Source organism: Culex quinquefasciatus, chromosome 2 (assembly GCF_015732765.1).
Source record: "Culex quinquefasciatus strain JHB chromosome 2, VPISU_Cqui_1.0_pri_paternal, whole genome shotgun sequence".
Lineage (NCBI taxonomy): Eukaryota > Metazoa > Arthropoda > Insecta > Diptera > Culicidae > Culex > Culex quinquefasciatus.
This window is the reverse complement of record NC_051862.1, coordinates 180,666,295-180,687,214: the sequence shown is the minus strand read 5'-3', so window position 1 is coordinate 180,687,214 and position 20,920 is coordinate 180,666,295. Positions and strand designations below refer to the sequence as shown.

The 20,920-nt window shown below is 40.0% G+C and overlaps 5 protein-coding genes across 14 annotated transcripts; 2 read left to right on the top strand and 3 right to left on the bottom strand.

The window, feature by feature from the left end:
* Positions 1-137: 137 nt before the first annotated feature.
* On the bottom strand, positions 138-9,327 carry LOC6048993. Its single transcript, XM_001865792.4, has 3 exons — positions 9,168-9,327; positions 8,679-8,811; positions 138-1,068 (listed from the first exon to the last, which is right to left on the bottom strand). Exons 2-3 carry the CDS (start codon positions 8,727-8,729, stop codon positions 910-912), a joined length of 210 nt encoding a protein of 69 aa, XP_001865827.1. The 5' UTR covers positions 8,730-8,811; positions 9,168-9,327; the 3' UTR covers positions 138-909.
* Positions 9,328-9,600: 273 nt separating this feature from the next.
* On the top strand, positions 9,601-9,985 carry LOC6048994 (mitochondrial import receptor subunit TOM7 homolog). The gene is made up of 2 exons (XM_001865793.2): positions 9,601-9,796; positions 9,884-9,985. Exons 1-2 carry the CDS (start codon positions 9,697-9,699, stop codon positions 9,946-9,948), a joined length of 165 nt encoding a protein of 54 aa, XP_001865828.1. The 5' UTR covers positions 9,601-9,696; the 3' UTR covers positions 9,949-9,985.
* A 184-nt stretch (positions 9,986-10,169) lies between these two features.
* LOC6048995 lies at positions 10,170-16,479 on the bottom strand. 10 transcript variants are annotated; one of them, XR_005277255.1, is made up of 6 exons: positions 16,258-16,479; positions 16,058-16,178; positions 13,335-13,418; positions 11,325-12,165; positions 11,041-11,269; positions 10,170-10,989 (listed from the first exon to the last, which is right to left on the bottom strand). XR_005277255.1 is itself a non-coding variant. In XM_038254034.1 (4 exons), the coding sequence occupies exon 4, from the start codon at positions 13,131-13,133 to the stop codon at positions 12,318-12,320; it is 816 nt and encodes a 271-aa protein (XP_038109962.1). In that variant the 5' UTR covers positions 13,134-13,244; positions 13,335-13,418; positions 16,058-16,175; positions 16,258-16,476; the 3' UTR covers positions 12,227-12,317. The 10 variants fall into 10 exon arrangements, 4 of the variants coding, with proteins under 4 accessions (XP_038109962.1, XP_038109964.1, XP_038109965.1 ...); XR_005277254.1 differs by having other exon boundaries at positions 16,058-16,175; XR_005277253.1 differs by lacking the exon at positions 13,335-13,418.
* Positions 16,480-16,847: 368 nt separating this feature from the next.
* LOC6048996 (endonuclease G, mitochondrial) lies at positions 16,848-18,046 on the top strand. The gene is made up of 2 exons (XM_001865795.2): positions 16,848-17,532; positions 17,590-18,046. The coding sequence occupies exons 1-2, from the start codon at positions 16,948-16,950 to the stop codon at positions 17,977-17,979; spliced, it is 975 nt and encodes a 324-aa protein (XP_001865830.2). The 5' UTR covers positions 16,848-16,947; the 3' UTR covers positions 17,980-18,046.
* Positions 18,047-19,029: 983 nt separating this feature from the next.
* Positions 19,030-19,761, bottom strand: LOC119766426 (secreted RxLR effector protein 161-like). The gene has a single exon (XM_038250963.1). It carries the CDS (start codon positions 19,759-19,761, stop codon positions 19,030-19,032), a length of 732 nt encoding a protein of 243 aa, XP_038106891.1.
* Positions 19,762-20,920: the final 1,159 nt, after the last annotated feature.

Below are 20,920 nucleotides of genomic sequence, written 5' to 3'. Positions count from 1 at the left end.
CTTTCTAAATAATGATTGGAATGACAAAGTTAGTTTGACAAAAAGAAACAAATCAAAAATTAAAATGCCGTTTGATCTTTGAACTTACCAAAGACATTTAAACAAAAGGCTTTCGGATAGAATAATTTTCACGATCATTTCAAGCCAATCACAATCATCTTTTATTCCATTCTTCATTCACTTCCACTGCTCAATTCAACATATTCCGTAGAGTAAATCCCGTTTGATTTGCATTGCATTGTTTACGTTTATCATTTTCAGTTTCACTTTCCCGTGCGCTTCCCAATGCCCAATTTCTTACTTGATCGCTCAATATAAAATTTGGAATTCTATTCTTTAATTTTTTGGTAAATTCGAAACTTTGTAAGCCGAAAAACTCGAACCCTTTGTTTAATTGTTGTGTATTAGAATAATTTTCGCAACCAAGTTACGCTGGCGAAACCACCAATTGGGCTAAACTTATGAAATAAAAGAATTTGAAAATCAGCTGCTGCTAGGTATCTAAATAAGCTAAACAAAATATGAAGCTAGCTAAATCGCGCGTTTTTTGAGTGGGGTCGGCCGGCTCGCCAGCTCGAGTCTCCATGGGAACTCGGAACGATCGGCCACCCGGTAATTTCTTCTCATCTAACACCGTGGACGAACCGCAGAAGCTCGGTACTTCCCAAATGCTTTCTCCGCACTCACACACACAGGACATACAAACACACGCAATAATTTATCATACTTATCGGCAGATGATCCTTCTCATACAAATAAAACAGAAGAAAAAAGAACAACTTAAGGGGGGGAGGCATTCCAGAGCAGTCTCTCGTCACTCTCTCTCCTCGCACGGGGGGGTTACGATTACGCACTCATACTCATTCACATCAAGGAGCTTCGGTTGTTGCGCGCCATTTCCAGACTTTCCTAGTACTTCCTCTTGGGCTGCTTGGTCACCATCTGCTTCATGCTGAACGAGGACAGACCGATGCCGAGGGCGGCCAGCAGTGCGGCCGATCTGACCGTGTTCTTGCCGGCGGACTTGCCACCGGTGGCGGCGGACGCGGCGTTGGCGAGCTCATTCACCTGAGGAAACAAAGAGAAAAGCGGAATAAATTAATTTGGCGTTGCGAAAAAAATACAAGACGATGAGATTTATTTCATGGTCAGTCAGTCGTGGATTGTGAGACTGTTTTTTGTTGAACCAACAACAGAGGGCCATATCAACTTTCTATACGGCGGGTTGCAACGGGAAGGAACGTCGTGCACTTTGCTTCCTTCTTTTGGTGGCATTTAGCAAACGTAGCAGAGAAGGGAACGGAGTCTGGTGTTACGTTGGGATAAATGTGTTTTAATTTTGTTTTACAGGAGATCTGATTTCTGAAACCATCTTCCAAGGGGAAAGGGAAAGGAATCTCATTAAAAAAAATGTTCCTTTCAATTTTTATTCACCTAAAAAACATTAATACAAATTCGGAACATCTCGACAGCAACAATGAATGTTTGCTTGAATATAATAATTAAAATCCAAACTAGAATTAACTAGACAGCAGCATTCGATTGCTTGCCTTGAGAAAACAACTATAATTCTTAAATACATTATGCTATTGGTCGCAACGCTTGCTGAGAGCGTATCCTAACTCTCAGCGAAACTTATTTGACGATGCAATGGAGATTTTTCCTTATCCTCTTAAAAAAAATGGAGCACCAACACTTCCCATCTTCGAATTTTTTTTCTGTTTCTCTTGTGCGTGGTGGAGATGGTAGCGGCCAGCAACGGATGGTTTTTGTAGTGTTGAATCTTAATTTTTATTCCCAATTATCCATTCCTAAGAAGCCTGAGCTAGACAAATCATTACGTACACATGGCGAAATCTAAGCCGTATTGTTGAAAAAAAAATCTACCAAATCATCTACAATTATCAAACAAAAAAACTGTGGTAGAAAAGTATTCATCGCGATCAGTTTTTAACAGTTCGTTCCAACGAAATATTTCAAAAAAAAAATCTACTACGGATCTACCAAAATTAGTTCAACAACACGGCTTCAGTCTGCAATGCGCTAAAGCAGGTATTAGACTATGACAAACAAACAAATTCGCACTTTTTCGTTTTTGACAGTTTACCAAACTCGCAAACTTGTTTGCCACAAAATCGCAAAAAATTCAAAATGTATGCATGCTGTCGTTTCTCGCAATTCGCAATTTTCAGTGTAAGAATGGGCCTTGACCGAACTTATGCACCAGGTTCCCGACGAACACGCACTGCCCTTACACCTACATCTCACCCTTGCTCTGAGTCAGTACGAGCAGCACGCTAGAACACGCTTTGAGTGTTCGTGCCAGGCACCTTCTTTTCCGGTTACGCATTTTAACTCGGCCGGGGGTGGTACATTACGTAGGGTTTGATGTAAGTATAAGCGCCTAACCATTTGTAGTGTGCCTATCAACTTTCATTAAAGCAAAAACTGTTCTATTTTTAGTTTGAATTCAAAAACTAATTGTTATTTACTGTGTATTGTTTTCTCCTGAAATCTCCCCTATTGTTGAGTCGTGTTTATCTGTTGCTATTTCTTTTGTCGCGGTGTTGTGTTACAATATTTTGGTCCTAAGCATTTTAGAAAAGTTTTTCAAAAGTACAATAGTAATATTTGTGTTAATCCTTTAATCATTCCATAAATTGAGTAAGGGCTCGAACCTCACTTGCTTAAGAAAAAGGTGAAGTTTCAAAACAATGGACAGTGAAGGAAATATACTATGTAAAGAATCAATAGTAAAAGGAAGATAGTAATTTATGAAGTAGATATAGAAATTAACAATATTTAATAAAAAGAGGTAACAAACATGCTTAGATTGTATTGAGGGCAATTTACAGGGAAGATGAGAAATTATTCAAATAGATCAATAAAGAAAAGGCATATGATAAACAAAATTGACATCGCTGCCAAATTAAGGGAAAGCAGACAGTTTGTTACAGCAGCATCAATTGGTAAAATAGAGTGGAAAAGCGTTGAGAAATAAGCGAATCAAATAAGTAAAATCGAAATCAAATGGAGGATAGTAAACAGAAGCCGTTTTAGAAAATCAGTGAAACAAAATAAACAGAAGATAGCTGTTAGCTGAAATGGAAAGAAAAGAAACCCCGTTCTGCGATGCTCAGGTATACCACAGGTATACATCCACAGCAGTTGACTCAACACACGGTGTATTTTTTCGAGACCTCAAAGATAAAAAATTCGGTATGTCTGATATTTGGCACCGTGAAAGAAGGGCTCTTTCCCGACATTTTGCGGGGTATACCGAAATATTTCGTCGGGGGGTCTAGTGCAACTTTTTTTTGTTGAAGATTATTTTTCGATTTTGTGGGATATTTGTTGAAATAAGTCACAGAAAATCGGTGCATTCATGTTGATATCACTCAAATTTCTTATTAATATGCCTTGGGGACTCTAACCAACTACATTTGATCAATATTTGACCTCCAATAAACAAAAATTCGAACCAAATTTACCAGATTTCTAGCTTTCTTTGAAATTACCCCAAAATCCAAGCTGGAAACCCCGATTCGACCGAAAGTAAATCTTTTCTTTGTACAATTTGTCATGAAATTACAGCAACACATTGCCTGGATACAAATTTGAGCATTAAACAATGCAAAACATAGATTATTTATTTAATAAGCTGTTTATTACCCAATAGGCTCCGAAAATTATTTTTCAATCCTCTGTCACATAACTCCATTACATTTTTAAACATTTTAGAATCAATCACATTGTAGAAAACAGTTTTCTGAACAAGTTCCATAAAAAAGTATCAGTATTGGTTCAATATAAGCAGAGATATGCCCAATTTCTTGAAATAAATAGTGCCTTTCTCCAAAATTTTCTTAATTTAATTACCTTTCACATGATGGGCACTGCCTACTAAGATATTTTTTATGATGATAATATGTTATTAAAACATAGAAATTATAACAAGTTTTGACGAAATTCATGAAAATTATTCTATAGCATTCATTACAAAACTTAGTAGGCAGTGCCCATCATGTGAAAGGTAATTAAATTAAGATATTTTGGAGAAAGGCACTATTTATTTCAGGAAATTGGGCATATCTCTGCTTATATTAAACCAAAACTGATACTTTTTTATGGAACTTGTTCAGAAAACTGTTTTCTTCAATGTGATTGATTCTAAAATGTTTTAAAATGTAATGGTGTAATGTGGCAGAGGATTGAAAAAATAATTTTCGGAGCCTATTGGGTAATAAACAGCTTATTAAATAAATAATCTATGTTTTGCATTGTTAAATGCTCAAATTTGTATCCAGGCAATGTGTTGCTGTAATTTCATGATAAATTGTACAAAGAAAAGATTTACTTTCGGTCGAATCGGGGTTTCCAGCTTGGATTTTGGGGTAATTTCAAAGAAAGCTAGAAATCTGGTAAATTTGGTTCGAATTTTTGTTTATTGGAGGTCAAATATTGATCAAATGTAGTTGGTTAGAGTCCCCAAGGCATATTAATAAGAAATTTGAGTGATATCAACATGAATGCACCGATTTTCTGTGACTTATTTCAACAAATATCCCACAAAATCGAAAAATAATCTTCAAAAAAAAAAGTTGCACTAGACCCCCCGACGAAATATTTCGGTATACCCCGCAAAATGTCGGGAAAGAGCCCTTCTTTCACGGTGCCAAATATCAGACATACCGAATTTTTTATCATTTGTTTGTTCTAAAAAATACACCGTGTAACATACTGCGAATCAAAACAATACCGTCTACAATCACAAATTACTTCCCTTTCCCACATTGACGCGCCCCTTTCTTCTAGCCGTCTCTACTCTGACTCTCGCTGGTCAAAGGTTTACGAGTCGTTTCCACAGGCCACCAGCTAGGTTACACCTTGTCATCATGATGACTAAACCAAGCCAACGTGGAGGTAAGAAAATAGGACACTTGCAAGGAACCAGAGCCATGCTGTTTTGTCCAAACAGCACTACGGATGTAGGGGAGTTTGGGGTAATATGGACAGTGGGGGTAATTTGGACACCCCTTTAAAAATCACATTTTCTTCGGATATAAAGTGAAAACGGCAATTTAAGTGATAAGGCTAGTACTAGTAATGGCCTAGGAGTATGGACAAACCAAAAAAGTTGGAATAGGTTAAGTAGTTTTGGTATAATATGTAAAAGTTTCCAAAGGCCGGTTGGCACGGCCTTAAATTCTAATATTTGAAGGTTAGGAAATAAGGTTTTGCAGGGGTTATATGGCAAAAAAGACATTTTTTGTTTAAGGGGGTTGCTTGGACGATGCCTGAGATATGTACGTATTAAAATTGTGCATTTTATCCATTTTTATCATCAAAAATTGCAATTAATGATAGAACATGCTATGGGGGTAATTTGGACATGGCTTGTGGGGTAATTTGGACATACCTGAAAGTCTACCTGTCAGGCAACAAAAAAGTAACTTTCATGGTTGGATAAGTTTTTAAAGGGATTTAGATAAATTTAGAGGGATTTAATATGTCAAAACAATCAAAAAGGAATGTGAGCAATGAGAACTTTCACAAAACCCCTATTTTTTTTAATTTAGATAAATTTATTCCAATATTCGAATTAATGAAAATCTGATTACTGTACGTTTGGCGTTCAACAAGACTCTAATGTTGATTGCTTTTAATTAATTTCTTTGACATTTCTAATTTCTATGCTGGTTTACAATAATATTTAAATTTGAAGGGCTACAGAATGTAAAATTTGAAAAAAAAATATATTTTCAGGCTAATAAATTCTATATAAAGATTGATTTATATAAACATAAACGATACCTTATTCACTAAAAACTATACTTGTGCCTAATCCAGAATCAATGTTTAAATCATTTCAGTATTAATGATTAAATTATGTATACTACACTGAACTATTTGTTATCTTCCTATTGAATTATAGTTCTATCACAAAATCATTATTTAAACCTTTGATGAAATATTGTGAGCAAAACAACACTTCAAAATATAAAGCAATTACAAAAAAAGGTTGAAGGATAAAAAACATGCTCAAAAAATCAAATGTTAAACTTATTCTTCAACGTGTGTCCAAATTACCCCACAAAAGGTGTTCATATTACCCCACAAGGCATGTCCAAATTACCCCACAAGGCATGTCCAAATTACCCCACAAGGCATGTCCAAATTACCCCATAGGGGTGTTCATATTACCCCCACACAAAAATGTGGGGGTAATTTGGACACCTTTTAATTTTTACGATAAAAATGAGTTTTTCATCAAAATTTATCGAAATGAATGATATTTTTCCGTCAAATATGGTCTCTATTATCCTCTGGTGTCATCCACATTCCTTTAAAATATCCATACAGCCCGTGACAGAGCGATTTCCTTAGGGTGTCCAAATTACCCCACACTCCCCTAGTTGGGCTCCTTCCGGGATGTTACTCGTCGGGTGTCAACGCAGTTGGGGGGAGGGTGAAGGTTGAAGGCCGTGTTACGATTCATACAAAAATTTTAAAATTTGTGTGGAAATTTTGTTACGAGGGGGGGAGGAGGTATAAAAATCATTTTTTTTGCGTTACGTAATAAAATACGCTCCCTATTATCACTTTATTATTTATAAAATTTTCAGTGCTCAATTTTAAAACTTTATTTTGCAAAATATAATAAAATTTTAGTATTTTGAAGCATTCGTTGAAGTGGATTGAGTTTGAGCACGAATGGAACCATACTCCCGACTTTTCACACAAAACATATCAAATGGATCCGACCTATCTATACTGCCTTAGAGGGAGAATGACCCAAGTATGACTCAAGCAAGCATACATAACTTTGGACTACAAAATCGAAAGGAAGGCAAAACAAAATTAACAGAAATCTCGGTTGAATACGAACACATTCCAGTTTCCCGCATGTGGAGCCAACGATCACTCACTGTACTCCCTTCCAGAGCGTGCTCTTGGCCTATATCAACAATGTTATTAATTCGTTGACTCTGAGTAGGAATAATCAAAAGAAATAAAAATGGAAATTTACAGCAAGAACCATGACATGGCTTTAATTATTTGTTTTGTTTTGTTTAAAGCTTGGGCTCAACGTTCTTGTAGTAATGTGTGTATTTTTAATGAATACTTTAAACCGAGATAAGGCAAAACATTTTTGGAAAGTTTTTTGCGAATCTTCTTCTTTGAACCAGTATGCACCTGATAAGGATGGGATTTTTTTTTCCGATGATAACATACAATCAGTTATCACGTGCTCCGTAATGATCCGGGAGCTTTTTGTTTAGCAGGAGCTCCTCCATGAACAATCCAGGTGGTAAGTGTGTGGACTTCAATCAGAGTATTGACAATTTAATTTGGTGCAAGAACGGAAATCCCATCGATAACGACGTAGTTTTTACATCACATTGTAGCAAACAAGAGTGCAAAATGCGCACAAAAGACTTTCTCGAAGCACATGTGCACACCCACGAGCTTGCTGGCTAGGCTGCGCGAAAACTCATGTAAACAAACTCATTAAATATAAACTGACCATTCAAGTTCGTCGCCAATTCTGATTTATTTATAGACACCCCCTTCCCTCCGAGACTTTTTACTCATTCTGCGTCAACAGCCGTATCTTGGCGCGTAATTTCGCACTACTACGCTAGTCACACTCACTATCTCTTGCTCGCGTCGTCACTATCAGTCAGTCATCTCCATCGTTTGAGTCTACTATTAAAACAGTAAAATAGACTTGTTTAATGTCGTGGTGGGGTACCTTCGCAGACGTCGGTCTTTCAACTGTACGTCGGAGGACTTGCCGGTGTTTGGGAAACTCTGCGGTTCAGTCCAGTTTAGACTAGGTCGAGTTGGTTCTAATTGAATGTGTGCTGGGAGAATGTCAGGGGGAGTTACCTCAAATTCTGGAGTTCTGAAAGGTTGTCTTGCTGGAATCTAAACCCTCCACTTTATCAACACCACTTACGCAATCGCTTATCGCGGAATTTTGGCGACAGCGACAGGTTCTTCGTTACCGAAACCGTTCCCACCCGCAAAGCGTAACACAAAAAGTGTGACCAAATAATTACGCAGTCATATCATATGGCTTCCTCTGGCAGACTGGCGGTGGAAGGTTCGAGTGCACGTCAGAGATATTGGACGGACAGAACCAAAAATACACCGGTGTATTTATCGCTATAACTTTGCTGCCGCTGTTGCGAAGCGATGGTCACGACGCCAAAGCCGACGCCGCACAAAAAGAGCATAAAAATAGCACGACCGTTAGTGAGGGTATGGTTTGGTGTGTTTATGCGAAAAATGAAAACAAATTTCGTTTGGCGAGTCCCAATAGTTAGAAATCTCATCCTAATCTTCCAGGAATAATTCTAGAAATGATAACAATTTCGATCTGTTTCTGATTTCTGTTCAATTCCGCAGGGAGAGCTTCAAAACGAACGCCTCGATGCTAAACAAACTTGCTAAAGCTGATAAGAAGGCGCTAATCAAAATTCTAGTCGCGTTCGAATAAATCGCACCAAAAAGCCGGTCATGTTTTGAAACACAAAGAAATTTAAGGAAGCGCAAACTTTTAAATCGTGCCCCCTTTCGATTAGCGAGCCCCGGCTAATCGATCCGGCGGCGTCTAGTCGCGAGACTGTCGAAATACTCTAAATAATTCTAGTAAAATTCCAAAATCTTACCTGTCCATAGTTTAATCGGATGGCGTATCTGGCCAGCTGTGTAGTCTTCATGGTCTGTTTGTCTAGGATGGCTGTTGCTGATATGACTCTGTTGATTCCGGAACAGCGTGAAACTGGTTCCGTCGGTGTTCGCCTGACGCCAGGGGGAGGGGAGGAGAAGGTAAACGGTTATTCAAGGTCACCCGCAAGGAGTCTGAGCACTGCGACTATCGATTTATTCTTCTCTAAACGCACTTCTCATTTAAGTTTGAAGATTTTAATTGATATATTTTTTTGGAGAACTAAATTTAAGTTAGAAAACGCAACGTTTTATGTAATCATAGGATGTCACGATGCACCAAAGAGGGGAAAAACCACCAGGAAATGAGGCGAATATTCGTTGACTAACTGCACCACAAATCACTCTCAAATAAGTTAGATTTTTTCGATAGCACAGTTCCCAAACTAAAAATCACACAACTAACTAAAAAACACCGCAAAAATACTAACTTTTTCGGCTAAAAGAATCGAAAATTTCACTTGAAGCACTCGCGAGCACGACTGCTAGTGACAGCAGAAGTTTGGAAAAGGACTGATTTTTGAGCACGAGCTGCCGTCTGCGAGTGTGGTGGGATTTCCCCTCCGTCAAACGTCACGTGGACAAGCAGGGATGCCACACTTGAAATGTCTGGGCAGGATTGACTGAAAAGTCTGTACGCATGTCAGAGGTTAAAATAAATTAAGTTTCGATCATGAAAATTGATAATAATTAGATTTTTTAAGTCTAAAAAACTTCTTTAATTTTATTGAAAATAAGCAGCGTTTATATTTCATACTTAACATCTGTTTATCGCGTTTTTCGATAACTTTAAATAAGTCTGTATACAACTGAAAACATGTATTTATTTTAGAGAGGTCGACAAAAGTGTCAAAAGTCGACATACAATCTCTGTCAAAACAAAAAAACACGAAAAATCGATCGATCCGGCGTGGTGCAGTTTTGCAAGCAAAAATCCAACAAAACTTACAAATTTTAACCATGGCCATGTCCCCGGAAGTCAAGGAGCGGCTCGAGGTGGTGTTCGAGGTTGTCAAGACCACATTCCACTGGAGTTTTATCCCGGCCGTGCTGTACCTGGGTAAGGAGGGCATCATTCAGTTTCCATGCTTGTAAACTGTGACGTAACTGTGCGTGAGATTTATGTTTACCTTGTGTTCCGTTTCAGGATTCCGGAAAGGGTCGGAAGCCGGCATGCCCCCACTATCCGTTATGAGTTTGCTGTGGCAGTAAAATGTAGTTAAAAATCAATAAAATTCTTAAAAATTTAGCATAATTGTTTTCTTTTAGAATTATGTCAAATCTTATTTAATCTAATCGATCAAAAGCATCCTAATTGTAAATTTTAATGATTGCATTACATCCGAGTAACCCAGTGAATGGATCACATTTCACAAATTCATCAGGGGAGGTAGGATGAGGTAGGACATACCGTGCCAAACGCTTCGAATCAGTTGTGGTGGTGTTATTTATAATAGAATTCATTTTTATTTAACAGAGTAACAATTTTACATCCTGTGTGATTGATTGGTTTATAGAGATGTGGCGTTCCTTGCAGCAATTTTGTTTTCATTTTCCGCGTGGTTACAGGATTTTTTTGTTAAGCAATTACACAAAGAATTGGCGAAATTTAGTTAAAGGACCTACTGCGTTTGATATGTTTAAATGTATAAGGCATTCTAGTCGAAAATTTACACCTCTGAGTGCCACAGAAGTTGGTTTGTTTGCATCAGAAATCTGCTTTCTCTTTCTCGCAAAAGTTGTTTATCATGCAACTTCTAGCTTGTTTTTTCGACTAACCGCCTGATATCGACCAACATATTTCGCAGGGACTGTGACAGCTTGAGCTTGATCATTGTTTGCATCAGGACTTTGCTTGATCTTTGTGTTGCGTGCCGATAACTACATAAGTATCACATTAGATAACAATGACTGAGAATTTAGCAACAAACAAGTGAGAGCGCACTGGACGTAAGGTGATATCTTTCCCGTGAAGGGCCATTACGCACCTCCCAAGAAAAGGGGTCAAGAAATCGCTTTACGAACAGCAGAACAAAGGAGAGGGAACGATTTCTTGGGGTTTTTCTTCACCATCTCTGGCTTGCTTTCGCTGCCACTGCTGACCATTTGGTTTTTTTCTTGACCGGTTCTTTGTGAAGTGCGTATACCGCTGAATCCAGAGTGTGATGTATGACGAGACAAACAAAAGGATGAGAACATGACAGGATGCTGCAGTTTTGTGCAATTATTCTAAAGAGGAAGGAGCAAAAACATCTGAAAATCAATGCATTAAATATAATAAATTTTATTATAAATTGTAATTACCTCTTCAATGTATTTGCATTTCTTCAATATATTAACATGGTTTATCTATAAATCCGTTAGCAGATGCAACGCGGAAAGAAACGACCACCGCTTGACCCCTTCCCATTGATCTGCAAAGACCGCTAAAATCTTGAACATTGACATATCACAAGCTTCAAGAGTGATGTTGAATTCCAAAAATAGTTGCAATTTATTGTTTCTACTCATTGTTGCGTCTATTGCCTAGAAACTGAACACAAAATTGTAAATGTTACGAAAACCTCCGACAAATCCCCAAAAATTACCTTCCACATAACCCCGCAAATGCTTCCCATTCTTGATGTCGTACAGCTCACGCGGTGTGTACAGCTTGCTCTTTTTCAGCAGCGGAGGTTCCGCGTGCCACTCGCTCGAGCACTGGTTCTCGGCGCTGTACGTGGTGCCACTGGACGAAGATCCCGTCGAGCTGCTCGCATCGTCCGCCGTGGTGGAGTGCGACGACATGTCCGGGTTGGAAGACGACGTGCATGCTTCCGACGATTCCGGATAGGAGGATAAGCTCTCTTCGGCAGTATTGTTTTGCTGTTTGCGTTGAGTTTGAGCGGAAATTTCCTGGAACTCTTTGATGGTGGAAAAGCGTTGCTCTAACGGCAGGCTCGGATCATCGTTGTCTTCTTCCACTTCTTCGTCCTCCTCCGAGAAATCCGAGTCGTAGTACGTGGACATGTCGAATAGGTCTCCGTTTAAAATCAACGGCATGTTTCTGTCGAGTTTGATTTCGTCCTTGTATTGTGGTACCATCCTTGTCTTGCTGCTGCTCAGTTCGCCGTCCTGTCCACAGATGCCGAGTTTTCGCAGCAATGGCGTGATCTCGTTCTCGTGAGTCGTTCCCAGCAGTTCCGTAGACGTAGGCATGTGACCCATGGGAGCGTTATGGACCTTCAGTTCGTTCAACTCGCTCGCCAGCCGAATGTTGGACATGTAATTTTTAGCCGTGATGCCTTCACCGCGAATCGCTTCCAACTGCTGCGCCGACTCCTCCGACTGCAGACTCTTCTCAAAGTCCGACAATGACATTGAGAAGCCCATCTCGCTCAGCTCAGCCTCCAGATCTTCGACCGAGCTGCTCGACATTATGGACGTCATCTGGAAGTAAACCAACGGAGATGGGGATGTGATATTAAACAAGTTATGAACCAGTTCAACCTTCTTATAAAACATTATATTTCCAAAAAAAAATCTATTAACACAATTGAATAAAAATATTAAACATTTACACACGACATATAAAAATCACATCAATTGCCACCCCACCCCACAAGCCCGTCCGCGCTGTAAATCTGCCTCGTGGCACGACCATCGTGAACCCCAATCGAGTAAACCTCCTCGTAACGTCCCCGCTCGGGCGCTTTGGGCACCAGTTCTTCGCCCTGAAGTTTGCGCCACTTTTTCTTTTTCCCCTTTTTACCCTGCGACGACGACGACGACCCGCTGCTACTCGTCGTAATAGCGGAATCAATCGAACTATCAGTCGCGTTTGCCGCCTTTTTGGCTTGGGCTCGATTTGGTATCACTGCTCCCAACTCGGGTTCCTCCGTCACCAGTTCCGGAATGGTGCTAAACTGTTCCGTCAGCGGACGCTCGGGGTCGAACCGTTCCACCTCCGTCTCGATCCCTTCGTCCTCATCGACGCGTGCATTTTTGAACAGGTCCGCGTTCAGGATCACCGGCAGACTCCCGTCGACGCGAATTTCCTCCCTGATCTTCGGATTCATGCGGGTAGTTCGGCTGTGTATCTCGTCCGCCCTGCTGTTGAGGCCCAACTGCCGCAGCATTGGAGTAATCTCGTTTTCCGCTGGTGAACCGAGCAGATCGTTCGTCGTCGGCAGGTGGCCCATCGGGAACGGGTGAGCCTTTAGGTCGCCGATGGACGCCGCCAGTCGAACGTTTGCCATGTGCTGGGGATTTGTGATGCCCCGGCCGCGGCCACCAACGCGGGCCTGAGGGATGCGCTTTTCCGCTTCCAGCGAGGCGGCAAACTGTGACGGGGACATCGTGAAGCCCCAGCTGCTGATTTCATCCTCGAGATCTTCCAGCGACGATTGGTAGGCCATACTGGGGCTGGTGACTAAACGTGATGAGGTGGGACAATTTTAGCGGCAACTAGGCGGTTTGGTTGGTAAAACCATGCGGTAACACATGCGGCATGCAATTCCGTAACTATTCTATATTAGTATGTTTCGGTTAGGTGCGATTTGTGGCGCGAACAATTAGTAACTTCATATTTAAAATCAACCCATTTCAACGAATCATACTTGCGGTTAATCTAACGCAGTTTGCCTGGCCATTGAACAGAAGCAGGTTGAGAGTGATCGACCCAGCATTCTCAGAAGCTTATGCTCGAAAATCAAAAAGAAGACAAACAAAAAAAAATGTGATTCGATTATCCGAAGTTTCGATTATCTGAAGTGAAATATTTTCGAGGCCTTCGGATAATCGAGTCTGGACTGAATTACTGAATTCTTCAATTACTCAATTCTTTAACTCGTAAATTCTTGAATTCCAAAATTCTTAGATTCTCAAAAAAATCCAAGATTTGGAACATTTACATTTCTTTAAATTCTGAAATTCTAAAATATGCACTTAAATTCTTTAACTCTTAAAATTTACAATTTTTCTAAAATTCTAAAAAATTAAAATTCCGAAATTAAAAATCTTTTAGATTCAAATCTTGAAATTTGAAAATTCTAAAATATGTACCTAAATTCTTAAACTCTCAAATTCTACAAATTTTAAATTCTTTGATATTTAAATTGCTAATTTTTTTAATTATTTTCTTATTTCTTCGTTTAAATACTTACATTTTTGATTTATAATTTTTTTTTAGATTCGTAAATTCTTTAATTACTAAATTCTTTAACTCGAAAATTCTTGAATTCCTAAATTCTTAAATTCCTAAATTCTTAAATTCCTAAATTCTTCAATTCTGAAATTCTCAAATTTTTACATTCCAAAATTTTGATATTTTGAAATTCGAAGATCAAAATCTGAAATTCTGGAATTCTAAAATTCTGAAATTTTAGATTCTAAAATATGTACTTACAATCTTTAACTCTTGAATATCTATGTTTTTAAATTCCCAAATGTTTAAATTGTAAATTTTTTGAATGCTTTAATTTTAAATTGTAAAATTTTTAAATGCTTAAATTTTAAAATACTATTTTTTTTTAAATTCTTAGATTTTCAATTCTAAAATTTCTTAATTCTTAAATGTAAAATTTTTAGAAATGTTGTATGTTTAAATTCGTAAATTCCTTAATTTTAAAATTCCTAAAACCCTTAGTTTTTAAATTATTAATTTCTTTTTTTTTTAATTATTGAATAAAAAAATTACAAAAAAAACATTTTTGGAGTCTTATTTTAGGAAAGAATTCCAAATTTTGAGAAAGATATAAATTGGATTGGAAATTTTGACGAGGACTTCGGACAACAGAATGTGTACTATTTTGAACTGATTTTTAAAATTGATTATTTTCATAAATTTTCATTTTTTTCTTATTTTTGATATCATTTTTTCTCTGGATTTTGTATTTGTTGCATTATTAATTATTTATAATTTTGACGTTCTAAGCTTTATTTTTTTCCAATTTCAAAATGTTTAAAATACTATTTTTTCAGTTTTTGAATTTTAAGTTTATAATTTTTTAACAATCAGAATTTATACATTTTTGAATAGCTGAATTTTTTATGCTTGATTTAAGATTATTTTTAATGTTTTGAATATGTGATTTTCAGTTTTTTTGTATTCTCAAATTTCAAAATTTCCAGCTTTTTTTTTTAAATTATCGATCAAACCATCCACATTAACGACCCCCAGGTCTTTTGTGGTCTCTATTGCAAGTTTCTGCTCGAACCTAGGAGTCCGAAGGCTTGAATGGGGAGAGCACCCAAACCTCTTTCTACTCCAAGGAACCTTCCACCCCAGGGTTCGAAATGACGACCTTTGGATTGCGAGTCCAACCGCCGCCAGCGATTTCACCGGAGCAGGCTTGGTTTGGTGTGTCGTTTGTCTTTATAGCAGGGAGATGACTTCCACACCTGTAATGACTTAACGGCCTAACAACAACCAAGGCCGCGACCGACGTTTCACTTCCCCATCCGATGAAAGGTTGGAGCAGATGGGAATCGAACCCATGATCATCTGCTTACAAAGTGGACAGCTTAACCATTCGGCCAAACTTGCTTTTTAAATTAATTTGCTCAATTTATATAATTTAGATTTTTTCAAATACTTTTTTTTAAATTTAAAAATTTTCTTGATTCAAAATTTTGAAGATTAACATTTTCTTTAATTTTTGAATGTGTCTGTAAATAATTGTTAAGCTTCTCCTTTTGGATTACAGTCCTGACTCGTTTATCCGAAGCCTCGATTATCCTAAGTGAAATTTTGCCAAGGCTTTCGGATAATCGAGTCTGGACTATACTATTTTTTTTTAAATAAGTGTCCGCGTGATTTATGGATGGTCCCTTGATCAAATTAAAAAAAAAAATGCGATCAAAAACATCGTTCCAACTTTTTTTTGCTCTTTCCTCCGCGGAATTTTGGGATAATTTTTTTCCAGGCGCAAAAAAAGTTGAAACCAAGGTTGAAACAATGTTTTTGACTGCAAAAATTACAGATTTGATTGAATAAAATGAATCTGTGTCACGAATCTGCCCAGGGTTTGTTAAAAAAAAGTTCTAGGATCATATGCTCAAGAACCAGCGAGTTGAAATTACCGTTCCAGTTTTTTGAGGGATTGCGAATTGGAATGTTGATAATAAATTTGCAAACCCTTCTTTATTGAGCTTAAAATTGAAGTCGGTAAGTGGGAAGCACTTCTAGTGCTTATATCTTAAGCAACTCAAAATCAACTTTTTGGTTGTCTAGGTTTCAGTTGTGTATAAAAGATGGAGGAAATGGTTTTTCAGTTAAACTCAGAACCTTATAAATCCTAGTTTGCGACAAAAAAAAAGAAAAAACTAAATTTTTACTTACCTTTTGCTTCGCTGCTTCTCGAGAACAATCCCTCCGACGAACTTCAGCAAAGGCACTTGCAACTTCCGCAGAGGATCCGGAACTGGGTGCTACGCCCTCTTGGGACCGTTTTTACAGCCTACTGGAAGAATCCATTGTGTTAGCAACCTGTTGCTACGCGTTTGAAAGATGGCCAAGAAAAAAAAACACGAAAAACTTACCACGTAATTTGTTGGCTCCTACACACAAAAGATCACACAAAAACACTGTTGGCACAAGAGTTTAATCAGTGATTTTAGGATCAATAATTATGTTTTGATTCGCAAAACAAGGTTGTTTTATGCAATTTTGTTTAAAACATTAAAATTATGTTGATCCGAGCTCCGTCTTCTGCCGTGCGAACAACAAAAGTGCGTGAAGTTGCGCAGCGTGCAGCAAGTTGGAGCTGTCAGTGGATTGGGAGAGGGAGAGAGGGAAAAGGCATCGGACTTTTATGTCGACTGGCTAATCGGTTTTCGGGGAAAATCTGTATTGTTCTGGGAAGAGTCTGTACATGCATTTTGTTTGTATCGTTCTTATTAATCCATCACTTTGAAAATTTAATACATTTAAATGCAAGCTAAAATCTTGAGTTTTTCACGATCCAAAATCATAATCATCAGAAATTTCATATATATTTTTTAAATTACCAATTTGAAAATGTATTACAGATATTTTCGATTGCCAGATTTTTCTGTAGATTTTTGTTTGAGCAGATTCATTGCAAAAGACGGTAAACTTTGAAATTACGATCAGCTGTGTAAACAAATCTGTGTCAAAAACATGTGTGTTGTTATCTGAATAAGTGCAATATTTTAAGCTTTGATTAGAATAAGTTTTATCAAATAAAACAGTTATAAATTAAGCAAATAATGACCACAAAGTCCGTGTCGCGGCTTCTGCTACTGTCGTCCGTTGGTATCGGGAGCTACCTGGCCGGTTCGTACGTGGAACGCCGTAAAACAGCTGACACGGTTTGTCTTCGCCGAAATGATTATGTAAACGAACGGTCCGGCAATCTGCTGCGGACACTCCAATCGAAGCCGGGGCTGCCAATTTTCGGCACCGTGTCCGCGGCAAGTCCCATCCCGGCGGAACAGAAAACCCCCGCCGTCAGTAATGTAAGTCGAATTGGGCAGATTATGAAGTACGGGTTTCCCGGGCTGGACAACGTGCGGTCCTACGACGATTACGTGCTTTCGTATGACCGTCGCACCAGGGTGGCCCACTGGGTGTTTGAGCATTTAACGGCCGAAGGCGTTAAGGCTAGCCAGGGTGTAGATCGCGCCAAAAGCGATTTCAAACCGGACGAAAGTGTTCATCCGTTCTTCCGGTCGCTGAACACGGATTACAAAGGGTCGGGCTTCGATCGGGGACATCTGGCCGCGGCAGGGAATCATCGATCGGAACAGAAGCACTGCGATCAAACGTTCTTCCTGACGAATATGGCTCCGCAGGTGAGGCAGTCCACCAATTTCCCAAAAATTTTAACTTAAAAATAACTTCCTTCAAAGGTCGGAGTCGGATTCAATCGCGACAAGTGGAACCACCTGGAACGATACGTACGCAAGCTGACCAAAGATTACCCCAACGTGTACTGCTGCACCGGTCCTCTGTACCTCCCGCGGAAGGAGGCGGACGGAAAGTTGTACGTTCGATACCAGGTTATCGGCGCCAACAACGTGGCCGTTCCGACGCACTTTTACAAGGTGGTGGTGATGGAAACCCGTGACAATCGGCTGGAGATGGAGGCGTACGTGCTGCCGAACCAGAAGATTGACGACGAAACGCCGCTGACGATGTTCCAGGTGCCGCCGGAAACGATCGAACGGGCGGCCGGATTGCTGTTCTTCGATAAGATTGCCCGAAGTCAGCTTAGTAAAATTAACGGGAAGAAGGTGTGAGTGGGGGAGAAATGTTGAAAGAGATTATTATTTTGTTCAAAATAAAACGTACTATTATTTTAGCTTGTATCATGTTTTTTGTTGTCCTAAATATCCCTTACAAAACTTAAATAGAATCTTATTTAAAAATTTTGGTTGGTGATGTTAATGTTTGAAATAAATTCTAAAAAACAATTGCCTGCAAATCCAATATTGATGGCATTCTCTCTACTGTATTTATTTTTCTTGTTTTGACTTCAAGCATATTTGCATTTTTTCACAGAAACGAAGCATTGCAAAAAACAAAACTAGGAAAGTAGATTGACCAGAGTGCAAAGTTTTCATACATAGTTTTTTACTTTAAAATTCAAAATAGGACAAAATTTCTGAAAAGTTAAACTTAAAATAGATTTAACTCAAAAACGGTGCTCTTTATAAAAAATCATTCTTTCAAAATTGAGCAATTAAAAAAACACAGAGTATTAGTATTTCCAAAAAAATATTTTTCAAAATGATATTTTTTTGGTGAGTTTTGCAAAAAATGTAATCCAAAAAAATATATAAAATTTTCTCAGAGGTTAATTATTAATTATATGTTTTTTTAATATGCTGTGTTTAAAAAAATTGGAGTTATGCGTTATTTTTTAAATCTGATGAGCAATTTAAAAAATATTATTTCGAATACATCAAAATTTCTACGGAAAGAAAAGTGTAATCAACAATAACGATCGGTTTGATATTCTCATTTTTAACTTGAAAGTTTAGATTTTTTCGAAGATTAGGGTTTGTTCAAATATTACGTCCAGAGATTTTCAGGATTTCAGACCCCCCTATTCGGGTTGCACAGTTCAACGGAAAAATAAACGTGAGAAATGAGTTTAACAAACGAATTTAGTGTATTTCGATTAAGCGCGAGGTTTACAGTTCGAGATCAACTTTGAGAGTGAGAAACGGAAGTGGCAAAACGCAGAAGGCGTTGTTGCTCGCAAGCAAGAAAGGAAGCACAACTGTCAAAGTGGCGACAACGGTCGAGGGATAGGACAGTCGTTGTTTACACTCTAATACTCCTCCTCAACGACCACTGCCGTGCGCTGCAAGTCCAAGCAGCGAAGACAGCTTCCGGTGCTTCACGGCTCCTACGGGTTTGGTGAGCACGTCCGCAATCATGTCCTCGGTCGGACAGTACTCCAGCTGTAGCACCTTCCGTTCACAGAGTTCCTTCACGTAGCAGTGCTTGGTATCTACGTGCTTGGAACGCCGCGTTGTTCTTTCCGCTGCAACAAATTTGATGCAACTTTGGTTGTCCTCCTTGATGGTCAACGGTTTCTGCTCCGGTTCGCCGAAGTCTTCCATCAGGGTCAGCAGCCAGACTGCTTCTTGGGATGTGTCGCAAAGAGCGACGAACTCCGATTCCATGGACGACAGAGTCACGCACTGCTGGAGACGGCTCGCCCAGGAAACAGCTCCTCCGGAATAGAGGAAGACGGATCCAGTCGTAGATTTTCTGGTTTTCAAATCGCCGGCCCAATCCGCGTCGGAGTAGCCGACCAATTCTCCGTCTGGATCGTCGTAGCGGAGCTGCCAGGATTTCGTGGCTTTGAGGTAGCGGACCACTCGCTTCGCCGCCGCCATGTCCGCCTGCGTGGGCGCCGTGACACTCCGTCCGAGTATCGAGGCACTTACTGCTATGTCCGGTCTGGCACAAACCGCCACATAGAGGAGCGCGCCGACGAGACTCCGGTACTCCGTGCTGTTCTCAAGTGGACGACTTTCTTCTACGGTCTTGGTGAATCCTTCGTCCATTGGAGATTTCGCACCTTTGGCATCCGAGAGACCGAAACGTTCAGCTATACGGTCGATATAGCCTTCGAGGGAAATTCCGTACTTCCCTTAACACTTAACCTCCAGCCCCAGGAAATAGTTAGCTGGGCCAAGGTCAGTCATCTTGAACTCCTTCTTGAGCAACGAATAGATCTTCTCGATTTCGCCCCCAGACTTGCAGCCGACCAAGATGTCGTCAACGTAGACTAACAGGTAGATGCGCTTACCTTCGACGACCTTCACGTAGAGACAGGGATCTGCCGTGCTCTGCTCGAACTCCAGCTGATCGAGGACCGTGTGCAGACGCTGGTTCCAGCAACGGGCCGACTGTTTGAGCCGTAAATGCTCCTCCTCAAACGGCACACCAGGTCCTCCTTGCCTTGCTCTTCGAATCCGGCGGGCTGCTTCATGTACAGTTCCTCTTGCAGCACCCCGTTCAAGTACGCCGTCTTGACGTCGAAGTGTCGCAGCTGCAAGTTGTGTTTGCTCGCGACGGCCAGTAGCATTCGCAGCGTTGTTTGCTTGATAACTGGCGCAAACACTTCATCGTAGTCCTGTCCGAACTTTTGGCAGTAGCCCTGGGCTACCAGACGAGCTTTGTACTTGATGGCCTCGCCCGCGGCGTTCCTCTTGACCTTGTACACCCAGCGACAGCCGACGGGTTTGCGGCCAGGCGGCAGCGGCACCAGCTCCCAGGTTCCGTTTTCGGCGTGTGACTGCAGCTCTTCTTCCATGGCACTTTTCCACTCAACACTTTGGTCACACCGCAACGCCTCCCGCACACTGGTTGGTTCCGCTTCGTCGTTCGTGGGAGACGCAGCAACCACGAAAGCTTCGTCAAAACGGACTGGTGGCACACCCTTTGTCGACCGCAGCGAGCGCCGCGCAATCTCGTCGAGAGGGAACCCGTGGAAAGACAAATCTCCCTCCGACGCGTTTTCGTACACGGACGTCTCCAGTTCCGAACTTCCTGTTTCGTCGGTCTTGTCCCCATCCAGCTCTATCTGCTCCACATCTGGCTCTAGTTGCTCCACGTCGTCTTCGGTCGTTTCTGCACTCGGGCCAGCAACCGCGGGTTCGCGATTGCGCTGCTCTCCGCCGCTGATCGGCACGTCAAACGTTTCCGGTTTCTTGGCCGCAT

Coding starts and splice junctions, on each gene's coding strand:
- LOC6048995 (XM_038254034.1), bottom strand. CDS start 13,133: ATGGCCTACCAATCGTCGCTGGAAGATCTCGAGGATGAAATCAGCAGC.
- LOC6048993 (XM_001865792.4), bottom strand. CDS start 8,729: ATGAAGACTACACAGCTGGCCAGATACGCCATCCGATTAAACTATGGA. Junction 1,069..8,678: donor TCCGATTAAACTATGGACAG/GTAAGATTTTGG, acceptor TTGTTTCCTCAG/GTGAATGAGCTCGCCAACGC.
- LOC119766426 (XM_038250963.1), bottom strand. CDS start 19,761: ATGGACGAAGGATTCACCAAGACCGTAGAAGAAAGTCGTCCACTTGAG.
- LOC6048994 (XM_001865793.2), top strand. CDS start 9,697: ATGGCCATGTCCCCGGAAGTCAAGGAGCGGCTCGAGGTGGTGTTCGAG. Junction 9,797..9,883: donor CCCGGCCGTGCTGTACCTGG/GTAAGGAGGGCA, acceptor GTTCCGTTTCAG/GATTCCGGAAAGGGTCGGAA.
- LOC6048996 (XM_001865795.2), top strand. CDS start 16,948: ATGACCACAAAGTCCGTGTCGCGGCTTCTGCTACTGTCGTCCGTTGGT. Junction 17,533..17,589: donor TGACGAATATGGCTCCGCAG/GTGAGGCAGTCC, acceptor CTTCCTTCAAAG/GTCGGAGTCGGATTCAATCG.